Source organism: Anarrhichthys ocellatus, unplaced genomic scaffold (genome assembly GCF_004355925.1).
Source record: "Anarrhichthys ocellatus isolate YVR2014 unplaced genomic scaffold, GSC_Weel_1.0 scaffold237, whole genome shotgun sequence".
In the NCBI taxonomy this organism is placed as follows: Eukaryota; Metazoa; Chordata; class Actinopteri; order Perciformes; family Anarhichadidae; genus Anarrhichthys; species Anarrhichthys ocellatus.
In genome coordinates this window covers 170-22,834 of record NW_022280267.1, presented here as the reverse complement: position 1 = coordinate 22,834, position 22,665 = coordinate 170, and the positions used below count along the sequence as shown (strand labels likewise).

Below are 22,665 nucleotides of genomic sequence, written 5' to 3'. Positions count from 1 at the left end.
CCATCATGTTTCAGTCTGTAGTCTTTGTTTTAATGATAGTTCCGTCACGTTTCAGTCTGTAGTCTTTGTTTTGATGATAGTTCCCCATCACGTTTCAGTCTGTAGTCTTCGTTTTAATGATAGTTCCCCATCAGGTTTCAGTCTGTAGTCTTTGTGTTAAAGATAGTTCCCCGTCATGTTTCAGTCTGTAGTCTTTGTTTTAATGATAGTTCCCCATCAAGTTTCAGTCTGTAGTCTTTGTGTTAAAGATAGTTCCCCGTCATGTTTCAGTCTGCAGTCTTTGTTTTAATGATAGTTCCCCATCATGTTTCAGTCCCTCAGCCGGTGTCATCTCTCTCCATGACGCCCCTCAGTGACAGCAGGACTCTGAGGTTCAGCTGGTCGCCCCCCAGAGGAGACTGGGAGAAGTACAGCGTCCTGCTGAGGGATGGCTCGGTGGTTCTGGTGAACCAGACCATCAGTAAACTGAGCAGACAGCACCTCTTCTCTCTCCCCAGTCTGGTGCCGGGTAGACTCTACGGGGCAGAGGTGACGGTTCACAGCGGCATTCTGGGTAACACGGCTCGCTGCCACGGACGACTGCGTGAGTTCACATTCACACCTTCTGTTATCTTTAAGTTTGTTCGTCAGAAACAACACAAATAACTTATAAATTATATTATTGATTCTTATATTAAATAATAGTTATTATACGTCCCTGCAGCCCCTCGTCCCGTCCAGCAGCTGCTCGTCCGTCACGCTGATGAAACCACTGTGAGCGTCTTCTGGAGTCCACCGGTCGGTGAGTGGGACGGCTTCACTGTGGTCCTCAGACAGGTGGACCCCGCCACCGTTGTGGCTCAGAGGATCCTCTCCATTGAGGCCAGAGAGTGCACCTTTAACACCCTGACCTCAGCACGCCTTTACGCCGTCACTGTGACAACCAACAGTGGTAACCTGACCAGCTCCACCTCTGTGACCGCTTGGACCAGTACGTCTGATTCATTACTCCGGCTCCAACACCCAACCAGTCAGCCACCAGTTCAAACTGTGTTTGTCTCACTTTGTTTGTAGTTTATTGTAAAAGAATCTGCAGGGTATCAAACCACCGAGCTGATTGCTGGGACACAAAGATGGAGTCGGTAACGTGTTCCTGTGTCCTCTCAGGCCCGGCTCAGGTCTCCAGGCTGCAGGTCTCAAACCTCGGCAGCACCGACACCCTGCAGACGCACTGGGATCGAGCCTCCGGAGACCTGGACTCGTACCGCGTCCTGCTGGTCCAGGACAGCAGCATCATCAAGAACGAGAGCGTGCGGGCCGATGCCACCGGCATCAGCTTCCAGAGTCTGAGACCTGGAACTCTGTACCGGGTGGTGTTGACCAGCGTCAGAGCCGGACATACCTCCAGACAGAGTGTAGCAGAGGGACGCACGGGTGAGACTTCATGGTGTTTTTCTTAAATATGAATGATATATGTATCTATTTATTCATCTATTTATTCATTTCATTATCTATTCATTTATTTATTTAATTAATTTTGAATCTATTCATTTATTGATATATCTATTTAACTATATATTCATGTATTTATTCATTTCATTATTTATATAATCATTTCTTTCTTTATTCATTTATCTTGTGTGTGTGTGTGTGTGTGTGTGTGTGTGTGTGTGTGTGTGTGTGTGTTAATCTAACAGGATATTATTGAAAAGCAGAAATTTGGTTTTTTTTTCCAAAAAATTCAATAAATTTTCAGGAAGTGTTGACAACAACAGAAGAACTGAGACTTCCTGTCAGGACGAACTTCATTGTTAAATTACACCATTTAATATTTTACTGCTGGAAAATGTTTCTAAGTCACGGAGGACAAAGATCAAAGACTTTAAATATTCAATATTCAATATTCAACTTTCACTGTGAACATCATGAGAATCAAACTAATGTTAAAGAGTAGAAATTACATATATATATATACTCAGTGGTGGGCTGTAGCAGCTAGCAGAAGTTAGTAGTAGTAGTAAGAGTTCAAGATGAAAGATATGTAAGAAGTTATGACATTGACATGACATTTTTTGCGTTTTGCTTGGTGTAGATTCTTCTTTTTTTTAACCTAGTTTTGTTTTTTTAAGATAGATAGATATGTACTTTATTCATCCCCAGGGGAAATCTGTACGTTACAGCAGCAAGACATACAAGTAAGCAAAGTAACAGAGTAACCACAAATATTAAGTATTAAAAAATGCACAATATATACAATAGAATAACAGAGTAGGACATATTAAATATCAGAATATAGAATATAGAAGATAAAACAACAAAAATGCACAGTATATACAATGAAATAGAATAGTGCAAACATGAACCACCAGCAAACAGCAGTGTAGCAGTGTTATAGTCTTCTGGATGATCTGGCCAGAGGTGATTTATTATAAAGTCTTATAGCAGAGAGCAGGAATGTTCTCCTGTATCGGTCCTTGTGACAGCGGAGCTGGATCAGTCTGTCCCTGCAGGAGGTGGTGGAGAGGGTGGTCCGGGTTATCCAATATGGATAATAGTTTCTTCAGTGTCCTCTCCACCACCTCTTCCAGATTGTCCAGTTTGCAGCCAATGATGGAGCCGGCCTTCTTAACCAGTTTGTTAAGTCTGTTGGTGTCTCCGGCTCCAATGCTGCTCCCCCAGCAGACTACAGAAGTAAAGTGCACTGGCCACAACAGACTGGTAGAACATCTCCAGCATCTTGCTGCACACATTGAAGGATCGAAGTTTCCTCAAGAAAAAGAGTCAACTCATCCCCTTCTTGTACACAGCATTGATGTTGGTCTTCCAGTTCAGTCTGCTGTCGATGGAGACACTCAGGTACTTGTACTCCTCCACCATGTCCACATCCTCTCCCAGAACTCTCAGCGGTTGTGGAGCCGTCGTCTTCCTCCTGAAGTCGACCACCATCTCTCTGGTCTTGGCCACGTTCAGACGCAGGTGATTTCTACCCGCCCACTCCACAAAGTCCTCCGCTACTGCCCTGTACTCCTCCTCCCATCCGTCCCTTATACACCCGACCACTGCAGAGTCATCAGAGAACTTCTGCAGATGGCATGACCCAGAGTTGTACTGGAAGTCAGTGGTGTACAAGGTGTACAGGAAGGGAGACAGAATAGTTCCCTGTGGGGCTCCAGTATCACTGACCACCGTATCAGACAGCACACGGCCCAGTTGGACAAACTGTGGTCTGCCTGTGAGGTAGTCAGTGATCCAGGAGACGGTGGACGCGTTAACCCCCACCACCCGCAGCTTCTCACTCAGCAGCACTGGTTGGATGGTGTTGAATGCACTGAAATCAAAGAAAGTGATTCTCACAGAGCCACCGGTTCATCCAGGTGTAACTGAGCTCGTTGCAGCAGGTAGATGATGGCGATTAACACTGAAGGAGGAGAAACGGATTTCTCAAGAATGACATTTCAGGAAAAGCTGGACAGGGTTGGTCAACCCCACAGCTAGCAGCCCTGACCCAGCATGGAAAAGGATTTGTACGAACAGTATTTCAGCATCGGAGAAGCATTGTACATTTTATGGCTGGGAATGAGTTTTATTTGCAACTGAGCGTCTTGGTGTTTGGAGCTATGCTACGCTAACCTGAGGTGGCTAACCAAGGCAGCAACACGACACCATATCACGACAGGACACTTACAAGCTACGGTGCTTTTGAAAACCTTTGGAGAGACCTGAGTGGATCTACAACTCAACGAACGCGTTCGCAGGAGGACCTCTGGCTGGAACTGAACCACACCGATGTTCTGTACAAACGCGTCATTAAACTCTTTGTAATCAAAGAAAGGAGGATGGACCATTGTCTTTAAGTGAACAGCAGCTTTGGTAAGTGAACTGCTTTTGTGTTTTTACATCTGCAGTAGCGTTACTACTGTGTTCATTTGTCTATGGTGTTGTTTTTATGATATGGTTAATATTGTTCCCTCTGATGTGATAATATTTGAATGGCTCGTGCTCTTCAGTGTGTTGTGGAATATGTGTTTTAGCGCTGCAGTGTTGCTGGATTGATTTGTTGCTTTGTTGTCATATAATTATATGTGACGGTTCTTGTGAGTTTGTTCTTGTCATTGTGTTAATTACATTGATTCTGTCCGTTAATGACGAAGCATCCCGTCATCGCGGGGTTATTTCGGACATTTGGTTCTCTGTTTGGGGTTTTGTTTTCTTTTACAAAGTAAGAATGATGGTCTGGAGAAATGGGGATTGCTTTAGGCCTGTTTGAATCAGTAGAGAACAGCTAAACGTTGCGGGTAGAGTGTAGCGTGTTTGCTGCTATTGTTTTCCGCTAAGCTAGTTTAGCGTCGCGTGTATGTTTTTCTTCCAGGGTCGGAGTGTCAGACAGCTGTCTGTTACGTCATGTGGGTTGCCAGTTTGAACAAAGTCCACCGAAAACATTATATTTCCCACAATTTAAGCTTCTGCATTTTCCAAACGAACGTATTGTTCGTTTCGTAAGTCTCGTACCGAACAGTTTAATACGAATACGTGTATTATTACACCCCTAGAAACAAATAATAACCGTAGCTGTGGCTCATCATGAGGTTATTAGGAGATGAAACTGTAGTCGGACAGCCGAATGCACGGCCCGCTACTGATATATACAGTATACATATTAGGGCTGGGCAAGTTAACGCGTTATTATCGCATTAATTAATTAATTAACGCCGACGATTATTTTATCGTGCGTTAACGCAGTTTTTAAAAAATTATTATTAAGCGACATTTTTAACACAAGAACCGGCAGCAAGCGGTGAACAGCTGTTTGTGTGGCGTCTCTTCCGTCTCTTCCTGTTTCCTTCACCTACACTCCCCTGGGTCCTAAGTCCCTCCAGCTACAGCTTCTTACCTAATTCTAATTATGTTTTTGCTGTAAATATGTACATATTATTTCATGTAAATACACATTTAAAGACTCTGTTAAATAAACATTTAGTTTATGTTCATCTTATTTTCTGCAGGTTTAGAACAAAAGACTCAATCTTTTGGTTTGAGTTTGATCCAAAGAGCTGAAACAGTAAAACGATTCACAACATAGTTTTCAGATCTGAGAGGAAGACATTTTCATGTCCCCCCTCCTGTCTGCCCCCCCCTTGTCTCCCCCTCAGCCCCGGCTGCAGTGGGTGAGGTAACAGTCAGCAATAACGGTCGTATGGACTTCCTGAGTGTGTCGTGGCGTCCGGCTCCAGGTGAGGTGGACGGTTACCTGGTGACGCTGAGCGACCGTCAGAAGACTCTTCACACCGTCTCTGTTTCTAAATCCAGTCCAGAGTGTGTTTTTAACTCTTTGGTGTCCGGACGTCTCTACAACGTCTCCATCGCCTCAAGAAGTGGAACGCACCTGAACCGCACCTTCATCCAGGAGAGAACACGTATGTACCTCACTGACCGGGTTTGCTGTCTGCTGGTCTGTTTGCTGACTGCAGGTCTGTCTGTCTGTTTGTCTGTCTGCAGACTGACTGTCTGCATGTTTATCTTTAATCTCCGTCCTCGCAGAGCCGTCGCAGGTCCAGAACCCGACAGCTACTCACGCAGCGCGGGACGACTACCTGAAGGTTTATTGGCGTCAAGCCGCCGGAGACTTTGACTTCTACCAGGTGTTCATCAAACACAACAACATGTTCCTGCAGAACAAGACGGTTCTGAAGACGCAGAATGAGTGCGTGTTCACCGGCCTGGTGCCCGGCCGACTATACACCGTGCTGGTGAGCACCTGGAGCGGGAAGTACGAAACCAGCGCCTCCACTCACGGCCGGACTTGTAAGTGACCTCTGACCCCTCTGATACACCAACACTTTACTCTCCACTGGTGTAAACCAACATGTTAAGTTAATGTTTGGCTACATATTGGCACCAGAGGAGAAGTTACCTGAACCAGAGCTGCTTTACTTCAGCAGCCTCAGCTGTTCTCAGGTCAGCTTTGACTAGAGGACAATCAAATACAATCAGAATACTCACCAACTACCTGTTTTCTCTCTGAAGACGTGTCTTTGTTTTTAATGGAGTCCAGTCTCTGGATACCAGAACAGGATCAACTTTCTCTGCTCTCCATTCTGCAGTTCCAGCGGCGGTCCGGTCCCTAGTTCTAGCTGGACGGGGTACCGAGGACCTGCGAGTGACGTGGTCTGCTGCCCCGGGTGACATGGATCACTATGAGGTGCAGCTGCTGTTCAACGACATGAAGGTGTTCCCGCCGGTCACTCTGGGCAGCGGCGTGGGAGAGTGTGTGCTGTCATCGCTCACACCCGGACGGCTCTACAAGATCCTGGTTTCTACATTCAGCGGACCCAACCAGAGGGCCCGGTTCATCGAGGGTCGCACAGGTCAGACAGAAACAGCTGCTCCTTCTTCTTCACATCATTGTAGACATTACAATTATAACGAGCTCTTTAATCCTGCAGGTCAGAACACAGAAGAAGCTGCTGAGGTTCTAACGTGTCTTTTCCCTCCTCAGTTCCCAGTAAAGTGAAGAACATCCACATCAGTAACAGCGGAGACAGCAGCAGTCTGAAGGTGAGCTGGACGTCCGGTCAGGGCGATGTGGACGAGTACTCCGTCTTTTTGTACAGAGAGGACAGACAGCTGGACGTCCGGCTCATCCTCAAACACCACAGCGAGGTGACGTTTGGTTCTCTTCAGCCGGGACAGAAGTACAGAGTGACGGTTCAGTCGGTCAGCGGAGATCTGCTCAACAACAACACGGCCACCGGACGCACAGGTAATATACGAATACTACACAGGTAATACACAGGTAATACACAGGTAATACACTGATACTATACGGGTACTATACTGTAGTATAATGTACTACATAGGTAATACACTGCTCAACAACAACACGGCCACCGGACACACAGCTAATATATACTGTACTACACTGTACTGTAATGTACTACACAAGTAATACACACTGTACCATAATGTACTACACTGTACTGTAATGTACTACACAAGTAATACACTGTACTACACTGTACTATTCTTTACTGCACAGGTACTGCACTCCTCTATACAGGTACTAGACAGTACTACCCAGTACATAGATTTACATTTATATATTACACATTTTGTTATACAACCCTTGATTTTACAGTGAAACACTCATAAATATTTATGATGCTTTATAACAATCATGTTATAAGAACTTATAAGGTCAACTATCATAATACTTCATAACTGATGGAGTTCATTGTGCACTATAATTATATTATACTTCACATTATCTTTTCATAGTGCATTATAATGAGATTATAAATTACAAGTGGTCATTGTTTGTAGTAAGAAAACATTTTTTACAATGTTTTGTGTTTTGTTCTTGTATAGATTTAATATATGATATATTTCATCATACTTGTGTACTTGTACTACTGACATGATGACATCATTGTGTCCCTCAGTGCCTTCTGTAGTGATGGGTCTCCAGGTGGAGGAGCTCGTCTCCTCCTGCAGCCTCCAGGTGAGCTGGCTGGAGGCTCTGGGTGTTTCTGACGGTTACGTCCTGCAGCTCCTGGACGATCGAGGCGCTCTGGTGACTAACTCCTCTCAGCCCTCCGGATACACCGGGTTCAGGTTTGACGGCCTCACACCAGGCAAGAGGTACCGGGTCCTGGTCCAGACCACCAGCGGGGGCGTCCACAGCCAGGGAGTCAGCGCTGGGGCTCGAACACGTGAGACTTCCTGTTTCTTACTCGGACAGGAAATTGTGTTTTCAACTGTCTTAATATTTCAAGAGTTAAAATGTTAAGATCCTCTGAGAACAAAAGCATTCGAGTTCAAAGAGAAGAAGTAATTATGTTACAAAATAAAAACGTAACATAAAGTCAATATAATATATATTAATTATATAAAGTAATAATCGTAATACATTTGGATTCATTCTAGAATAAGTGGTCATGTTTAAAAAAGAGAGATGTCATTTTGGAGAGAAGATATTTCATATATTTCAACATATAATCATAAAGTAGTAATATTTCTATGGATTGAAATATATATTGCAGAACACAGTGACCCCCCCCCCCCCTCTGTCCTATCAGGTCCAGCAGCCGTCACCGATCTGTCCATTGAAGCCAACACCACCACTCTCCTGTCGTTCCGCTGGTCTCCACCTGATGGAGAGTTTGACTTTTATGATATTTTCTTGTATAAAAGCGACGACTCGCTGCAGGAGAGACGACGCGGCCAGTCCAGCAGTCTGCAGGTTTCCTTCCAGGGTCTCAGACCTGGAGCTCCGTACAGGATGGTGGTGGTGACCCACAGCGGAGAGCAGACTAGCGAATCGTCTGTATGGGCCCGGACAGGTGAGGGGGGGGGGGGGGGTGGTATTTAAAGCACTTTGTTTCATATAAGAAGAGTTTATGCTGCTTTGTTATTATTTGTTTGTAATGATGTGCAAGTGCTTCCTAAAAAATATGACGCCAGTCGGCTAATTAATGAATCAATCAGATTGAAGTCAGATTGAAGTCAGATTGAAGTCAGATTGAAGTGCACCTTCTCCATTTTCCACCATGTTGAATTGTTCTGAACGACACATTTTTGATAGTTCCTCCTAAACTGTAGGTCTAAAGACGTTTTCGTGGTTCTGGTGCTGAAGCTGTAGAAACACGTTACTTGTGGAACACTGAGTGTACAACTTGTGATTAAAACCTCCGTCTCACCTTCAGTCCCAGCAGCCGTGGTGTCTCTGAAAGCACACGCTGGAAACCAGTCTGATGCTCTGTGGGTGAACTGGGACTGTGGCAGTGGGGATCTGAGCGGGTTCCTGTTGTCTCTCTACAACCCCGACGACTCTCGGCGGACCGAGCAGCCGCTGGGCTCCGAGTCCACAGAGTTCGTCTTCTCTGGCCTGGTGCCCGGTCGGCTGTACCGAGTTGAGGTGACGAGCCTCAGCGGAGAGCTGAGCAACAGAGTCAGCACACTGGGGAGGACTGGTGAGATGTTACTGCTGGTCTTGGGATGTTATGGGATGTCAATGAAGCTGGAGACGTGTAGTCGAATAGAAACGGAGAGAATCACCTGATTCTTACTTGATGCCTTTAACCAGAGGTTTGATTTCAGAGAATAAGACATGTTTCTGTCCACCTCAGCTCCCAAACCTCCCACCTCCTTCCTGTTCGGGGGGGTCACCAACACCTCCCTGGAGGTCTCCTGGACCGGCCCCGTGGACTCCGACTACGACGACTTCGACCTGCAGTGGACTCCTCGGGACCGGCTGTCCGTCATCGACCCGTATCATAGCCGCACCTCCGGCAGCCGAATCCTGAGCCGGACGTTCCCCGGGCGGCTCTACTCCTTCAGCCTCCGCAGCGTCAGCGGGGCCCCGCCCACCTACAGCACGGCCATTCACAACAGCATCCGGACCAGTAGGTGGCAGCACTTCAACTCGTCGTGCTTTGTTTGTTCCTCAAAGGTTCATAAAAGGAAGCAGGTTTGCAAATGAAAAGACAATCTGAAAATATAGAATTGAATAATGCAAAAGTGTAAAATAATATTAATCATCAGCTGATGAATTTTACTGTTCACATGTTGTAAAGGTTAAAGTTATTTAAATATGGATCAGGCGGGTCGGGTCATAGCGGGTCGGGTCATAGATGGATCAGGTGGGTCGGATCATGTGTTTAAAAGCGGATGAAATAAAACATCATTAATGAGGAAAATATGAATTACATTCTCAAAAGGATAAAATATATAAAACATAGCAGATCTGCTGAGAAACATGTAACTTCACTGATTATCTCACAAGATAAAAGTTTAATTCTGTTTATATTTTTACTGCTGAAATGTTCCACGATATTTACTGAATGATTGGAAACGTCTCCAATCAATAAATCATCAGATCATTAGATTGTTATAGAAAACAAACATCTTTTAAAAACATTTTGATAATAATAATAATAATAGTAAAAACAATATGAATAATAATAATAATAATAAAAACAATAATAATAATAATCTAAAATATAATACAGTTTCTCAAAATGAATGAATTATTGTTTTTATTATTATTATTAATATTGTTTTTATTATTATTATTATTTTTCTGGGGTAAAATACATGAGTAGATTTACTATGAGGTACCTCATGTGCGTATTAATACTACATTGTGAGTACTTGTACTTGTCTCTCGCTGTAGAGCCGGAGCGAGTCCATAGCCTCCACTGTCGCCCTCAGAGCTCCACCTCCATCTGCTGCTCCTGGGGGCCCCCGGAGGCCGACTACGACTCCTACACCATCGAGTGTCTCCACCAGGACTCACAGGTCATGGTCTACTCGCGCCGCACCGGCAAAGACTCCACCTCCTACGTCATCACCCAGCTGGAGCCACACAAGCGCTACACCGTCTCTGTCAAGGTGATCTCGGACCGGACCACCAGCGAGGACGCTCGGGACGCCGTGGTGACCATGATCGACCGTAAGGACGCCTTCTGATATGAGTATAAGGACTCGTTTAACGTTTAATGTCTGACTCCTCAATGACTCCTCTGTGACTCCTCAATGACTCCTCAATGACTCCTGAATGACTCTTCCATGACTCCTCCATGACTCTTCCATGACTCCTCCATGACTCCTCCATGACTCCTCCATGACTCTTCCATGACTCCTCCATGACTCCTCCATGACTCCTCTATGACTCTTCCATGACTCCTCTATGACTCCTCTATGACTCATCCATGACTCATCCATGACTCCTCCATGACTCCTCCATGACTCTTCCATGACTCTTCCATGACTCCTCCATGACTCCTCAATGACTCCTCAATGACTCCTCTATGACTCCTCTATGACTCCTCAATGACTCATCCATGATTCATCTATGACTCCTCAATGACTCCTCCATGACTCCTCCATGACTCTTCCATGACTCCTCAATGACTCTTCCATGACTCCTCCATGACTCCTCCATGACTCCTCCATGACTCCTTAATGACTCTTCCATGACTCCTCCATGACTCCTCAATGACTCCTCAATGACTCTTCCATGACTCCTCCATGACTCCTCCATGACTCCTTAATGACTCCTCCATGACTCCTCCAGGTCCTCCGGTGCCCCCCCTCAGTACCCGGGTCAGTGACCGGACCGCCGTGGTCACCAAGTCCTCCATTGTCTTCAGGTTCAACTGCAGCTGGTTCAGTGATGTCAACGGAGCCGTCAAGTTCTTCACTGTGGTGGTGACGGAGTCTCAAGGTATACACACACACATATATGTATATATATATATATATATATATATAGTTATATATATATATATATATATTAGTGCTGGGCAAGTTAACGCGTTAACTAATTTCGCGTTAACACATTCATTAATTAACGCCGACAATTATTTTATCACGCGTTTTATCATGCATTTTTAAAATTTATTATTATAATTTTTTATTTTTTTTTAATTGAAAGACAAGAGACAATACATATACATAACAACAAGAGAATGACAAGAACAGTGGGATAAAAGCCAGCAAACATCCTATAGTCAGTTGGACATCGCTGCGGTAAAGTCAGCAGACACTCAGATCTCCGCGGTCAACTCAGCAGACACTTACATGTTAGTGCACCTATATGCTGACATTCACGGTAAACGCATTTAAATGGCACAGATCGGGAGCGAGCGAAGGACTTTGAAAGTTAGCGGAAACATTAACGTGAGACAACATCCGGTTTCTTCAGACGAACATCCGGTTTTCAGAATAAGATGCCATCAAAGTATGAATTATATTCACATTAAGTATAAAACATGCTACCTGCATCTCGTGAACCAAATGTTATTGCCCTTTTGTTCATATAGCAGTACTTTTAAAATACAAGTGCGCAATACACTACTTTTGAATTCATTATTGAACTTTGCCATAACAATGCGATTAATCGCAAAAAATCCATGCGATTAATCGCGATTAAATATTTTAATTGTTGCCCAGCACTAATATATGTATACACATATTTATATATATATACACACTATGCCATGGACATTATGTGACTCTCATTGGTTGGTTAAATGGAAGCCGGCAGAGCTGGACTCCTGAACTCGTACCTGTACTTGAAATATGATTTCGTATTCACACTAGTACTCGTCGTGTCCATGTCCTTGTACTGTTACACTTACTCATAGTAGTACTCTTAGTTGTACTCATGCCAGTTTACATACATGTACTTGTACTCATACTTGTACTCCTACCTGTACTTGACATGTGAGAATTAATACTTTCTGAACTTAGTATTAATACTTTGTGCTTTGACATGTGAGAATTAATATTTTGTGCTTTGACATGTGAGTATTAATACTTTGTGAACTTAGTATTAATACTTTGTGCTTTGACATGTGAGAATTAATATTTTGTGCTTTGACATGTGAGTATTAATACTTTGTGAACTTAGTATTAATACTTTGTGCTTTGACATATGAGAATTAATATTTTGTGCTTTGACATGTGAGTATTAATACTTTGTGAACTTAGTATTAATACCTTGTGCTTTGACATGTGAGAATTAATACTTTGTGAACTTAGTATTAATACTTTGTGCTTTGACATGTGAGTATTAATACTTTGTGTTTTGACATGTGAGTATTAATACTTTTGTGAACTTAGTATTAATATTTTGTATTTTGACATGCGAGTATTAATACCTTGTGCTTTGACAGGTGAGTATTAATACCTTGTGCTTTGACGTGTGATTATTAATATTTTGTGAACTTAGTATTAATACCTTGTGCTTTGACATGTGAGTATTAATACTTTGTGAACTTAGTATTAATATTTTGTGCTTTGACATGTGGGAATTAATACTTTGTGAACTTAGTATTAATACTTTGTGCTTTGACATGTGAGTATTAATACTTTGTGAACTTAGTATTCATATTTTGTGCTTTGACATGTGAGTATTAATATTTTGTGAAGGAGAGGACGAGGATCAGCCGGACCAGCACCACCCTCTTCCCTCTTTCCTGGACTATAAATCCAACAGCTCCATAAAATCCTACCAGACCGGCTTCTTCCCAAGTCGCTGCTCCGACAGCAGCTCCCAAAGTTTTGAGGTGAATCTGGGGACCGGGATGGACTCTCTGGGGGGCCCCTGTGACCACAGAGACTCAGACCTGGACCCAGAGACCAGCAGAGACCTGAACCTGTTCTGTGACGGACCACTGAAACCCAAAACCTCCTACAGGTACTGCAGATAAATCAAACCTGTTGGAGCCATAATGTGGTTTTGTTGATTTCTTATGTCTTTGAGGGAAACATGGGGTGTGTACACATGCAGTTCTGACATTGAACAGTGGGTGGCACATTAACCTAAAAGTGCATATATGTAAGTGCCTGGTAATGAGGATCAGGTGTGTGTGGACGGGAAGCTAACAGTTTTTGACCGTGTCAAGGTGTCAAGGTATCGTGTCAATGTAGCGTGTCAGCCGGCATGTGAGCTTGTAGTTTCAAGGTTTTATAGTATCCTGTAAAGTATCCTGTATTATGTTACGTTGCCAATATGCATTTGAATAAATGGATCAACGGATCTAAATAAAGACAGTATTGGACAGTAAAATGTTTGTGGAACACGCGTCCGAACAAGTTCTCCCGTTCGCCCCCCAGTGGCTTTAATATATAAAAATGGATATTTGTGAAAGTCAGTACAAAACCCTTGAAACACGATTTAGGATTTACTATATATTAAATATAATATAATAATAATTACTTGATTATTAAGAATGATGATAATAATAAGAATGATGATAATAATAAGAATTACTTTAATAATAATGATTATAATGAGTTTATTTACTGTACTTTCATCTCAATTTAAAAGATGGTTTTCATCATACTTCTTTTACAAAGTAAACAAACTTTAATGTTAATAATAATAATATTAAAGTAATAATCATTCCTCTCAGCTTTTATTTTTAAAACTATAACTTGTGTAAACGAGTCAGAAGATGTGAAAGATGTCGTGTTTCTATTCTCACAGTTTTATATTCAAAGTCTTTTGTTTAAAAAGATAAAAAGGAGAAAAAAATAATGATGTTTTGATTTTGTGCCGTTTATTAATTTAAAGAGTTTCAATATAAAAGTTTAGTAATTTTTTAAATGGAGATCAGTGCTGTAAGAGAACAGGAATATCTTAACCAGAGGAGTAACTTAACCTTTAATCAATATCATGTTTATGTGAATTAAATGAATATCTATCCATTTATTTAAAGGTTTATGTGCCCTGTGTTGTGTCTGCAGGCTCAGCGTTCGAGCGTTCACTCAGCTGTTCGATGAAGAGAAGAAGAACTTCAGCTCTCCTCTGTTCAGCGACACGTTCCTGTCGCTGCCTGTGGTCACCGAGGCAGGTGAGAGAAACATATCGACATATATACTGTATGTATTTATTATTATTTAGAAACAGCTGTGATTGAAGGCCTTCATGGTTTCCTTCCTCAGAGCCTCTGAGCGGTGTGATGGAGGGAGTCAGTGCCGCCATGTTCCTCATCATCATGACGGTGGGAGTCACCGCTCTGCTGCTCTGCAGACGGACAGTTCGCAAAGTGTGAGTTTCCACAAACTGAAGCCTGAACTGAAACACTGAAAGACACAAATGGTCCTTCATCATCAGACTCCGCCTCCCCATGACTCCACACACCTCCTCATTAACATTAATGACAGTACTTATTCCTGTCAGGTCTGTGCTGCCCTCTGCTGGACTGAAACATGACACACCTCCTCATTAACATTAATGACAGTACTTATTACTGTCAGATATGTGCTGCCCTCTGCTGGACTCAAACGCAACACACCTCATTAACATTAATGACAGTACTTATTCCTGTCAGGTCTGTGCTGCCCCCTGCTGGACTGAAACACAACACAGCTCCTCATTAACATAAAAACAGTTTATTCAGTTTTTAAAGACAGATCAAACGTGTTACTTGTCATAAGAGCTTGTGTTACTTATTTGATAACTAGACAAGTTTGAGGCTCTGATTGGACAACAGTGCAGGTGTGTTCTCTTCCTATATGGAGGTGCAGCAGGTAAACGGACCTGGATAACAACACATGTGGGGTGTTGCTGTGTTTCAGAGTTCAGGAGAGATCGACAGTCAGAATGAATGTGAGGAGAGAGACGCCGACATCAGGACTCCACCTGGGAGTCAGAGGGTAAAAGTACTACATCTAATACTACATAATGTACTGTAGTGATAATGCTAAGGACGCCACTATAGTACATACATTATCATGCATACTAACATCAAGTTACTACTCTAGTACACAGCTAATTATACTACATATTAAGACTAATAATACTACTGTAGTACATAGCTGATTGTACTGCATACTGACACTAATATTATGTTGGTACTAAGACTATTACTAGCAGTGTACCTTAGATTTACAAGCCAGTATTAACTGCTCTTCTACTTTTAATAATCCTAATGAAAGTTAATTCTGAGAATTATACTAATACTAATGATAGTACTAAATATAAATAGAAGATATTATAAATAATGAAGTCATCATCATTATTCATGTTTACATCACTTTCTCCTTTTGTTCCTCAGAAACCGTCGAGTCTCGAGGTGAGAAACTCAAAACTTCTTCTCTTCAACACTTTATTTTTTATCAGTTTGTCTTCTTACTAAAACTTTTATTTTGTGTGTTTCAGTCCCATCAAGATCCTGAACTTTGAGAGTCACTACAACAAACTACAGGCTGACTCCAACTACCTTCTGTCAGAGGAGTACGAGGTGATCAGGATGATGTACATTTAAAGAAAAGAAGATGATTTATTGACCTTTACTTTTTGTTGAAGAACCTCTGACTTCATCGTGACTTTATTCTGTTTTGTTTTCTTCAGGATCTGAAAGACGTCGGTCGTAATCAGCCGCTGGACTCGGCTCTGCTGCCGGAAAACCGAGGAAAGAACCGATACAATAACATCCTGCCCTGTGAGTGACTCTTATTAATAACAGAGAAGAATAAGAGTCATTAACACAGAGAAGAAGAAGACATATTAATAAACAGAGAAGAAGAAGACTCAATAACATATATAGAAGAAAAAGACTCTTTAAAACAGAGAAGACTCATTAACTGTCTCTTACTGACTCTCTTTCTCTCTTCAGATGACTCCACCAGAGTGAAGCTTTCCTACGTGGATGATGATCCGTGGTCCGACTACATCAACGCCAGCTACATGCCTGTAAGATATTGATTATTGATTGATTAATCCACAAGCTGTTCTCTGAGTACTGATGATATTCAAATCTATGGCGGAGTGTTTTAAACTTCCTCCTGTATGTTTCAGTCAGGTTTAAACTTCCTCCTGTATGTTTCAGTCAGGTTTAAACTTCCTCCTCTATGTTTCAGTCAGGTTTAAACTTCCTCCTCTATGTTTCAGTCAGGTTTAAACTTCCTCCTCTATGTTTCAGTCAGTTTTAAACTTCCTCCTCCATGTTTCAGTCAGGTTTAAACTTCCTGCATGTTTCAGGGGAATAACTTCCGGAGGGAGTACGTTGCCACTCAGGGTCCACTGCCGGGAACTAAAGATGATTTCTGGAAGATGGTTTGGGAGCAGAACGTCCACAACATGGTGATGGTCACTCAGTGTGTGGAGAAAGGCAGGGTGAGTATAAAGTTTCACCATTATTCTGTGTGAAGCCTCAGCAGCTCTGAACTGTCCTCCTCTTCCTCACCTGTGTGCAGGTGAAGTGTGACCACTACTGGCCCTTTGACCAGGACCCTCTATACTACGGAGACCAGATCGTCCAGATGTTGTCAGAGTCGGTTCTTCCTGAGTGGACCATACGAGAGTTCAGCATCTGCAGCGTACGTTATTTTAAAGAATCAGCTGATGTTTTAGTATTTAGGTAATGTTTTATTAATTAGCTAATGTTTATTATTTAGATGGTGTTTTTTGTGTGCATGTGTGTGTGTGTGTGTGTGTGTCAGGAGGAGCAGCTGAGCTTCACTCGGCTGGTGCGTCAGTTCCACTACACGGTGTGGCCGGATCACGGAGTCCCAGAGACCACGCAGTCCCTAATCCAGTTCGTCCGGACTGTGCGGGACTACGTCAACAGAAGTCCTGGATCTGGACCCACCGTGGTCCACTGCAGGTACGTAACAGGGACACAAACCCGGTGCACTTTTACACTATCTGTCCTGGTCTGTTCATAACAAGGCAACCAGCTGTGACGAACCCTAAAACCCTTCACCCCCAAACTTCAAACATCCCCCCCCATTACCCAACGACGCCTCTCATGAGACACAGTCCAGGGCCCCGTTCCTCGTACGTGGTTCAACTAAGTCGATCAAATGTCCTATTAGCAGCTTAAATTAACCGGATGATTGATGTCAGGCTATCTCGGTTTCTCAAAGGCTGATCCGCTCTCAAACAGTCTCGTTCATTCGAACCAGACGATCAGGATCAGGATAATTGCACGTGCCCGTCCTGTTTCAAAAGGGGGAAGCGTCGATCACCGAAACCATGATTTTCTAACAGTACAATGGCAAATAAATTCAAAGAAAGAGCCTCTTTGTTCTCCGCTGACGAGCAGGAGATGATCATGAACGCATATGAGGAATGCAAGACCATAATCACGGCAAAATCTAACACTGCCACCGCTGCGAGGGCTGGAAAAGAAGCATGGCAAAATATCTCAGACAAGTTAAATGCGTAAGTGTTGGGAAATGTATCGGCTCATTTTAATGATCATCACCCCAATCAATCAGATTATATGTCTTTAAATGTGCCTGCTGGCAGTAGGCTTAATGAATGCATCATCCAATGAGATCTATAGCGAAAATAATGATCTCAACTCTTTCAGAATAAGTAGATAAAAACAAGCCCAAAGAGGATCTAACTGACATGGTTTGGCCATAACGAACACTATGTTCGAACATAAGGTGGCTCATAAGTGTACCTGGTACCAGAACACCTTAGGCAGGAGATCAATGATCGACTTTGTAATCGTATCATTTGATTTGCGGCCGTATGTCTTGGACACTCGGGTGAAGAGAGGAGCAGAGCTGTCAACTGATCACCACCTGGTGGTGAGTTGGATCAGATGGCAGGGGAACCGGTTGGAAAGACCCGGCAAGCCCAAACGTGTAGTGAGGGTGAACTGGGAACGTCTGGCGGAGGACCCTGTCCGGGAGGTCTTTAACTCCCACCTCCGGAAGAACTTCTCACACATCCCGAGGGAGGTTGGGGACACGGAATCCGAATGGACCATGTTCAAAGCCTCTATTGTGGACGCGGCCGCTAGGAGCTGTGGCCGGAAGGTCATCGGTGCCTGTCGTGGCGGCAACCCGAGAACCCGGTGGTGGACACCGGAGGTGAGGGAAGCCGTCAAGTTGAAGAAGGAGACCTTCAAGGCCTGGTTGGCCCAGGGGTCTCCTGAAGCAGCTGACAGGTACCGGCAGGCCAGGAGGGCTGCAGCTGCGGTGGTTGCGAATGCTAAAACTCGGGCATGGGAGGAGTTTGGGGAGACCATGGAGAAGGACTTTCGGTTGGCCTCAAGGAGGTTCTGGCAAACCATCCGACGGCTCAGGAAGGGAAAGCAGGGCTTACCCTAGGCTGTTCTCAGCAGGGGGGGGAACTGCTAACCCGGACGGGGGACATCGGCGGGCGGTGGAAAGAGCACTTTGAGGAACTCCTAAACCCGACCAACATGTCCTCTGCAGAGGAGGCAGCGCCTGAGGACCTAGGGGGAGGCTCACCCATATCCCTGGCAGAGGTCGCTGAGGTAGTTAAAAAGCTCCTTGGTGGCAAGGCGCCTGGGGTGGATGAGATCCACCCTGAGATGCTGAAAGCACTAGACATAGTTGGGCTGTCCTGGGTGACACGCCTCTTCAATGTCGCATGGGGGTCGGGATCAGTGCCCATGGAATGGCAGACCAGAGTGGTGGTTCCCATCTTCAAAAAGGGGGACCGGAGAGTGTGCTCGCATTACCGGGGTATCACACTACTCAGCCTCCCGGGGAAGGCTTATGCCAGGGTGCTGGAAAGGAGGCTCCGACCACTTGTCGAACCTCGGATTCAAGAGGAGCAGTGCGGATTCCGTCCCGGCCGTGGAAACCCTCGCAAGACTACTGGAGGGGTTCTGGGAGTTTGCCCAACCAGTCTACATGTGCTTTGTGGACTTGGAGAAGGCTTTCGACCGGGTCCCTCGGGGGTTCTTGTGGGGGGTGCTGCGGGAGTATGGGGTGCCGGACCCGTTACAACGGGCGATCCGGTCTCTGTACGACTGCAGTAGGAGCTGTGTCCGCATTCTCAGTAATAAGTCAGACACGTTCCCGGTGGGTGTTGGCCTCCGCCAGGGCTGCCCTTTGTCACCGGTCCTGTTCGTGACTTTCATGGACAGGATATCTAGGCGCAGCCTCAGGGCGGAGAATGTCAGGTTCGGGGGTCTCGGGATCGCCTTTCTGCTGTTTGCAGATGATGTGGTCCTGTTAGCCTCCTCGGATCATGACCTCCAGCATTCACTGGGGCGGTTTGTAGCCGAGTGTGAAGCGGCGGGGATGAGAGTTAGCACCTCCAAATCCGAGGCCATGGTTCTCTGCCGGAAACCGGTGGATTGCTCCTTCCAGGTGGGGACGGAGTGCCTACCTCAAGCGAAGGAGTTTAAGTATCTCGGGGTCTTGTTCACGAGTGAGGGTAAGATGGAGCGGGAGATCGACAGGCGGATCGGTGCGGCTGCAGCAGTAAAGCAGGCGCTGCACCGGACCGTCTTGGTGAAGAGGGAGCTGAGCCGGAAGGCAAAGCTCTCAATTTACCACTCGGTCTACGTTCCTACCCTCACCTATGGTCACGAACTCTGGGTCGTGACCGAAAGGACAAGGTCGCGGCTACAAGCGGCCGAAATGAGCTTCCTCCGTAGGGAGGCCGGGCTCAGCCTTAGAGATAGGGTAAGGAGCTCGGTCATCAGGAGGGAGCTTGGAGTCGAGCCGCTACTCCTTCGCGTCGAAAGGAGTCAGCTGAGGTGGTTCGGGCATCTAATTAGGATGCCTCCTGGACGCCTCCCACTGGAGGTTTTCCAGGCAAGTCCAACTGGGAAGAGACCCCGGGGAAGACCCAGAACACGCTGGAGAGATTACATCTCCCAGCTGGCCTGGGAAGGCCTCGGGATCCCCCAGAATGAGCTGGAACATGTTGCCGGTGAGAGGGAGGTCTGGGTCAGCCTGCTTGGCCTGCTGCCACCGCGACCCGACCCCGGATAAGAGGAGGAAAATGGATGGATGGATGGACTCATTAATATGAGGATATATGTACTATATGCCCTCATGTATCATGTACTATATGTATGTGTATATACAGTACATGTATGTGTAGATTACCATATAGAACTAGCAGTTTGAATATGTGTGTGTAAATCTGTGTATGGGCGGATCAGTATGTATGTGTGTATTATTCATCATCAGACATTCAATCAATTGAAGTAGTGAAGATCAATAGTGTGTGATTCTCTCTGTTCTTATCATGAGTCCACCTTCATCATGTTCTACAGTAATGATATGCTGGTGTACTAATAACACTGTCATATCATTATGAGTGCTTTAACCCTCATGTATGCAACGCAGCCATCAAGAGGACATGGGAGCAAGTAAACACTAACACACACACATTACTCAGAATGCTGAGTCAGTACAATATGTGCCATGGTGATGTAATGAACACATCCATGAGTTTATTAAGCGCCTAATAAACTTTACCAACAGCACGGCATGCAGCGGCTTTCCCCATGTTCTCCGCATCGCCGACACTGTACAACAATGTACCACTCGCAGAACAGCTCAAGGCTGCATCCAGTGTGTGAGACATCAGTGCTCGGCTGCAGCGTGTGGTGTTCAATGTATGCTCCAGAAGGTCTGTAAATAAATGATTCCTTGTGGGCAGAATGGATAGCGCTCGTATAGGAAGTCATCGTGATGTGATAACGGATCTTGGCGATGTGGAAGAACTCTCTCCCTATAAAACGCTAATCTAACTAATATCCTCCTTCATCAGTGGATCTCTGAGGAAGGGAGCTGTACATTAATGCAATAGAGGCTTCTTAGTTTGCTCAGCTGCTTTAATGGATCACCGTGTGTCTCACTTTACATGCATTTCTGGAACTCCCGTATAACCCCCGGTATATGCGCAAGCGCATTAGACTACCGTATATGACAGGAGCTGCCATGTTTTCCGGGGGAGTGGCAGTTTATCCAGCTACCTTCAGTTAGCCTGCGCTGGAGCAGCTTCAAGCTTATGGATGTGTTGCCATGGTGATTTTGCCAAACTTGCTTCGTGGAACCGAAAAGCCTGATCTACGTCATCTTATCCTGAAAAGTATCCGGCTAACTCAGTTAGCCACGTACGAGGAAAGGGCCCTGTTCATTATGTGTTGATCTGTTGAATTCAGTGTTTTTTAATGGAGTTTGGTGTGTATGTCAGTGCCGGAGTGGGTCGTACAGGAACCTTCATCGTTCTGGATCGAGTGCTGCAGCAGCTGGACACCAAAGACGTGCTCGATATCTACGGCTCCGTCTTTGACCTGAGACTTCACCGGTCACACATGGTGCAGACCGAGGTGAGGTGTTATATTATGTTATATAATGTTATGTTATGTTACGTAATATACTATACTATGTTATGTTATGTTATGTTACGTTACGTAATATACAGTATACTATACTATACTTTGTCATGTTATGTTACGTAATATATATACTATACTATACTATGTTATGTTATGTTACGTAATATATATATATACACTATACTATACTATAGTATGTTATGTTATGTTACATAATATACTATATACTATACTATACTATGKCATGTTATGTTACGTAATATATATACTATACTATACTATGTTATGTTATATTATGTTACATAATACGTATATATACTATACTATACTATGTTATGTTATGTTACGTAATATATATACTATACTATGTTATATTATGTTATGTTATGTTACATAATACGTATATATACTATACTATACTATGTTATGTTATGTTATGTGACATAATATATATACTATACTATGTTACGTTACGTTACGTAATATACAGTATACTATACTATATTATGTTATGTTATGTTGTATTGTATTATGTTATGTTATGTTACGAAATATATATACTATACTATACTATGTAATGTTATGTTATGTTACGTAATATATATAATATACTATTTTATGTTATGTTACATTATATTATGTTGTTATGTTATGTTATATTGTATTATGCTATGTTATGTTACGTTATGTAATATACAGTATATACCATACGATACTATGTTATGTTACATTATATTATATAATGTTACGTTAATTTATACACTATACTATATTATGTTACGTCCCGTTACATTACATTACATTACGTCACGTTACGTTAATGTAACGTAGTTTCTCTTCCACCTCCTCAGTGTCAGTATGCGTACCTCCATCAGTGTGTTCGTGATGTTCTCAGAGCCAGAAAGCTCCACAGTGAGCAGGAGAACCTCCTCTACCCTGTCTATGCAAATGTAAACTACAACTCCCAAAGAGGTAAGTGATTATCAATCTACACCTGTAGCTTATTATTGATCACGCTACACCTGTAGCGTATTGTTAGTCAATCTACACCTGTAGCGTATTGTTGGTCAATCTACACCAGTAGTTTATTGTTGGTCAATCTACA

The 22,665-nt window shown here is 43.8% G+C and overlaps 1 protein-coding gene across 1 annotated transcript in view; it reads left to right on the top strand.

The window, feature by feature from the left end:
• LOC116401042 (receptor-type tyrosine-protein phosphatase beta-like) overlaps positions 1 to 22,648 on the top strand; it is a 40,754-nt gene extending 18,106 nt beyond the window's left edge. The window contains 26 exon segments of the mRNA XM_031879235.1: positions 314 to 583; positions 704 to 970; positions 1,147 to 1,413; positions 5,130 to 5,393; positions 5,518 to 5,781; positions 6,081 to 6,344; positions 6,476 to 6,739; positions 7,419 to 7,688; positions 8,055 to 8,318; positions 8,682 to 8,948; positions 9,105 to 9,380; positions 10,151 to 10,429; positions 11,054 to 11,203; positions 12,913 to 13,180; positions 14,233 to 14,339; positions 14,431 to 14,536; positions 15,067 to 15,144; positions 15,546 to 15,563; positions 15,650 to 15,731; positions 15,842 to 15,932; positions 16,107 to 16,183; positions 16,472 to 16,606; positions 16,687 to 16,809; positions 16,933 to 17,096; positions 21,416 to 21,551; positions 22,412 to 22,648. Of these exon segments, the coding sequence (XP_031735095.1) occupies positions 314 to 583; positions 704 to 970; positions 1,147 to 1,413; positions 5,130 to 5,393; positions 5,518 to 5,781; positions 6,081 to 6,344; positions 6,476 to 6,739; positions 7,419 to 7,688; positions 8,055 to 8,318; positions 8,682 to 8,948; positions 9,105 to 9,380; positions 10,151 to 10,429; positions 11,054 to 11,203; positions 12,913 to 13,180; positions 14,233 to 14,339; positions 14,431 to 14,536; positions 15,067 to 15,144; positions 15,546 to 15,563; positions 15,650 to 15,731; positions 15,842 to 15,932; positions 16,107 to 16,183; positions 16,472 to 16,606; positions 16,687 to 16,809; positions 16,933 to 17,096; positions 21,416 to 21,551; positions 22,412 to 22,540 (4,880 nt within the window). The 3' untranslated portion in view covers positions 22,541 to 22,648.
• The last annotated feature ends 17 nt before the right edge of the window (positions 22,649 to 22,665 follow it).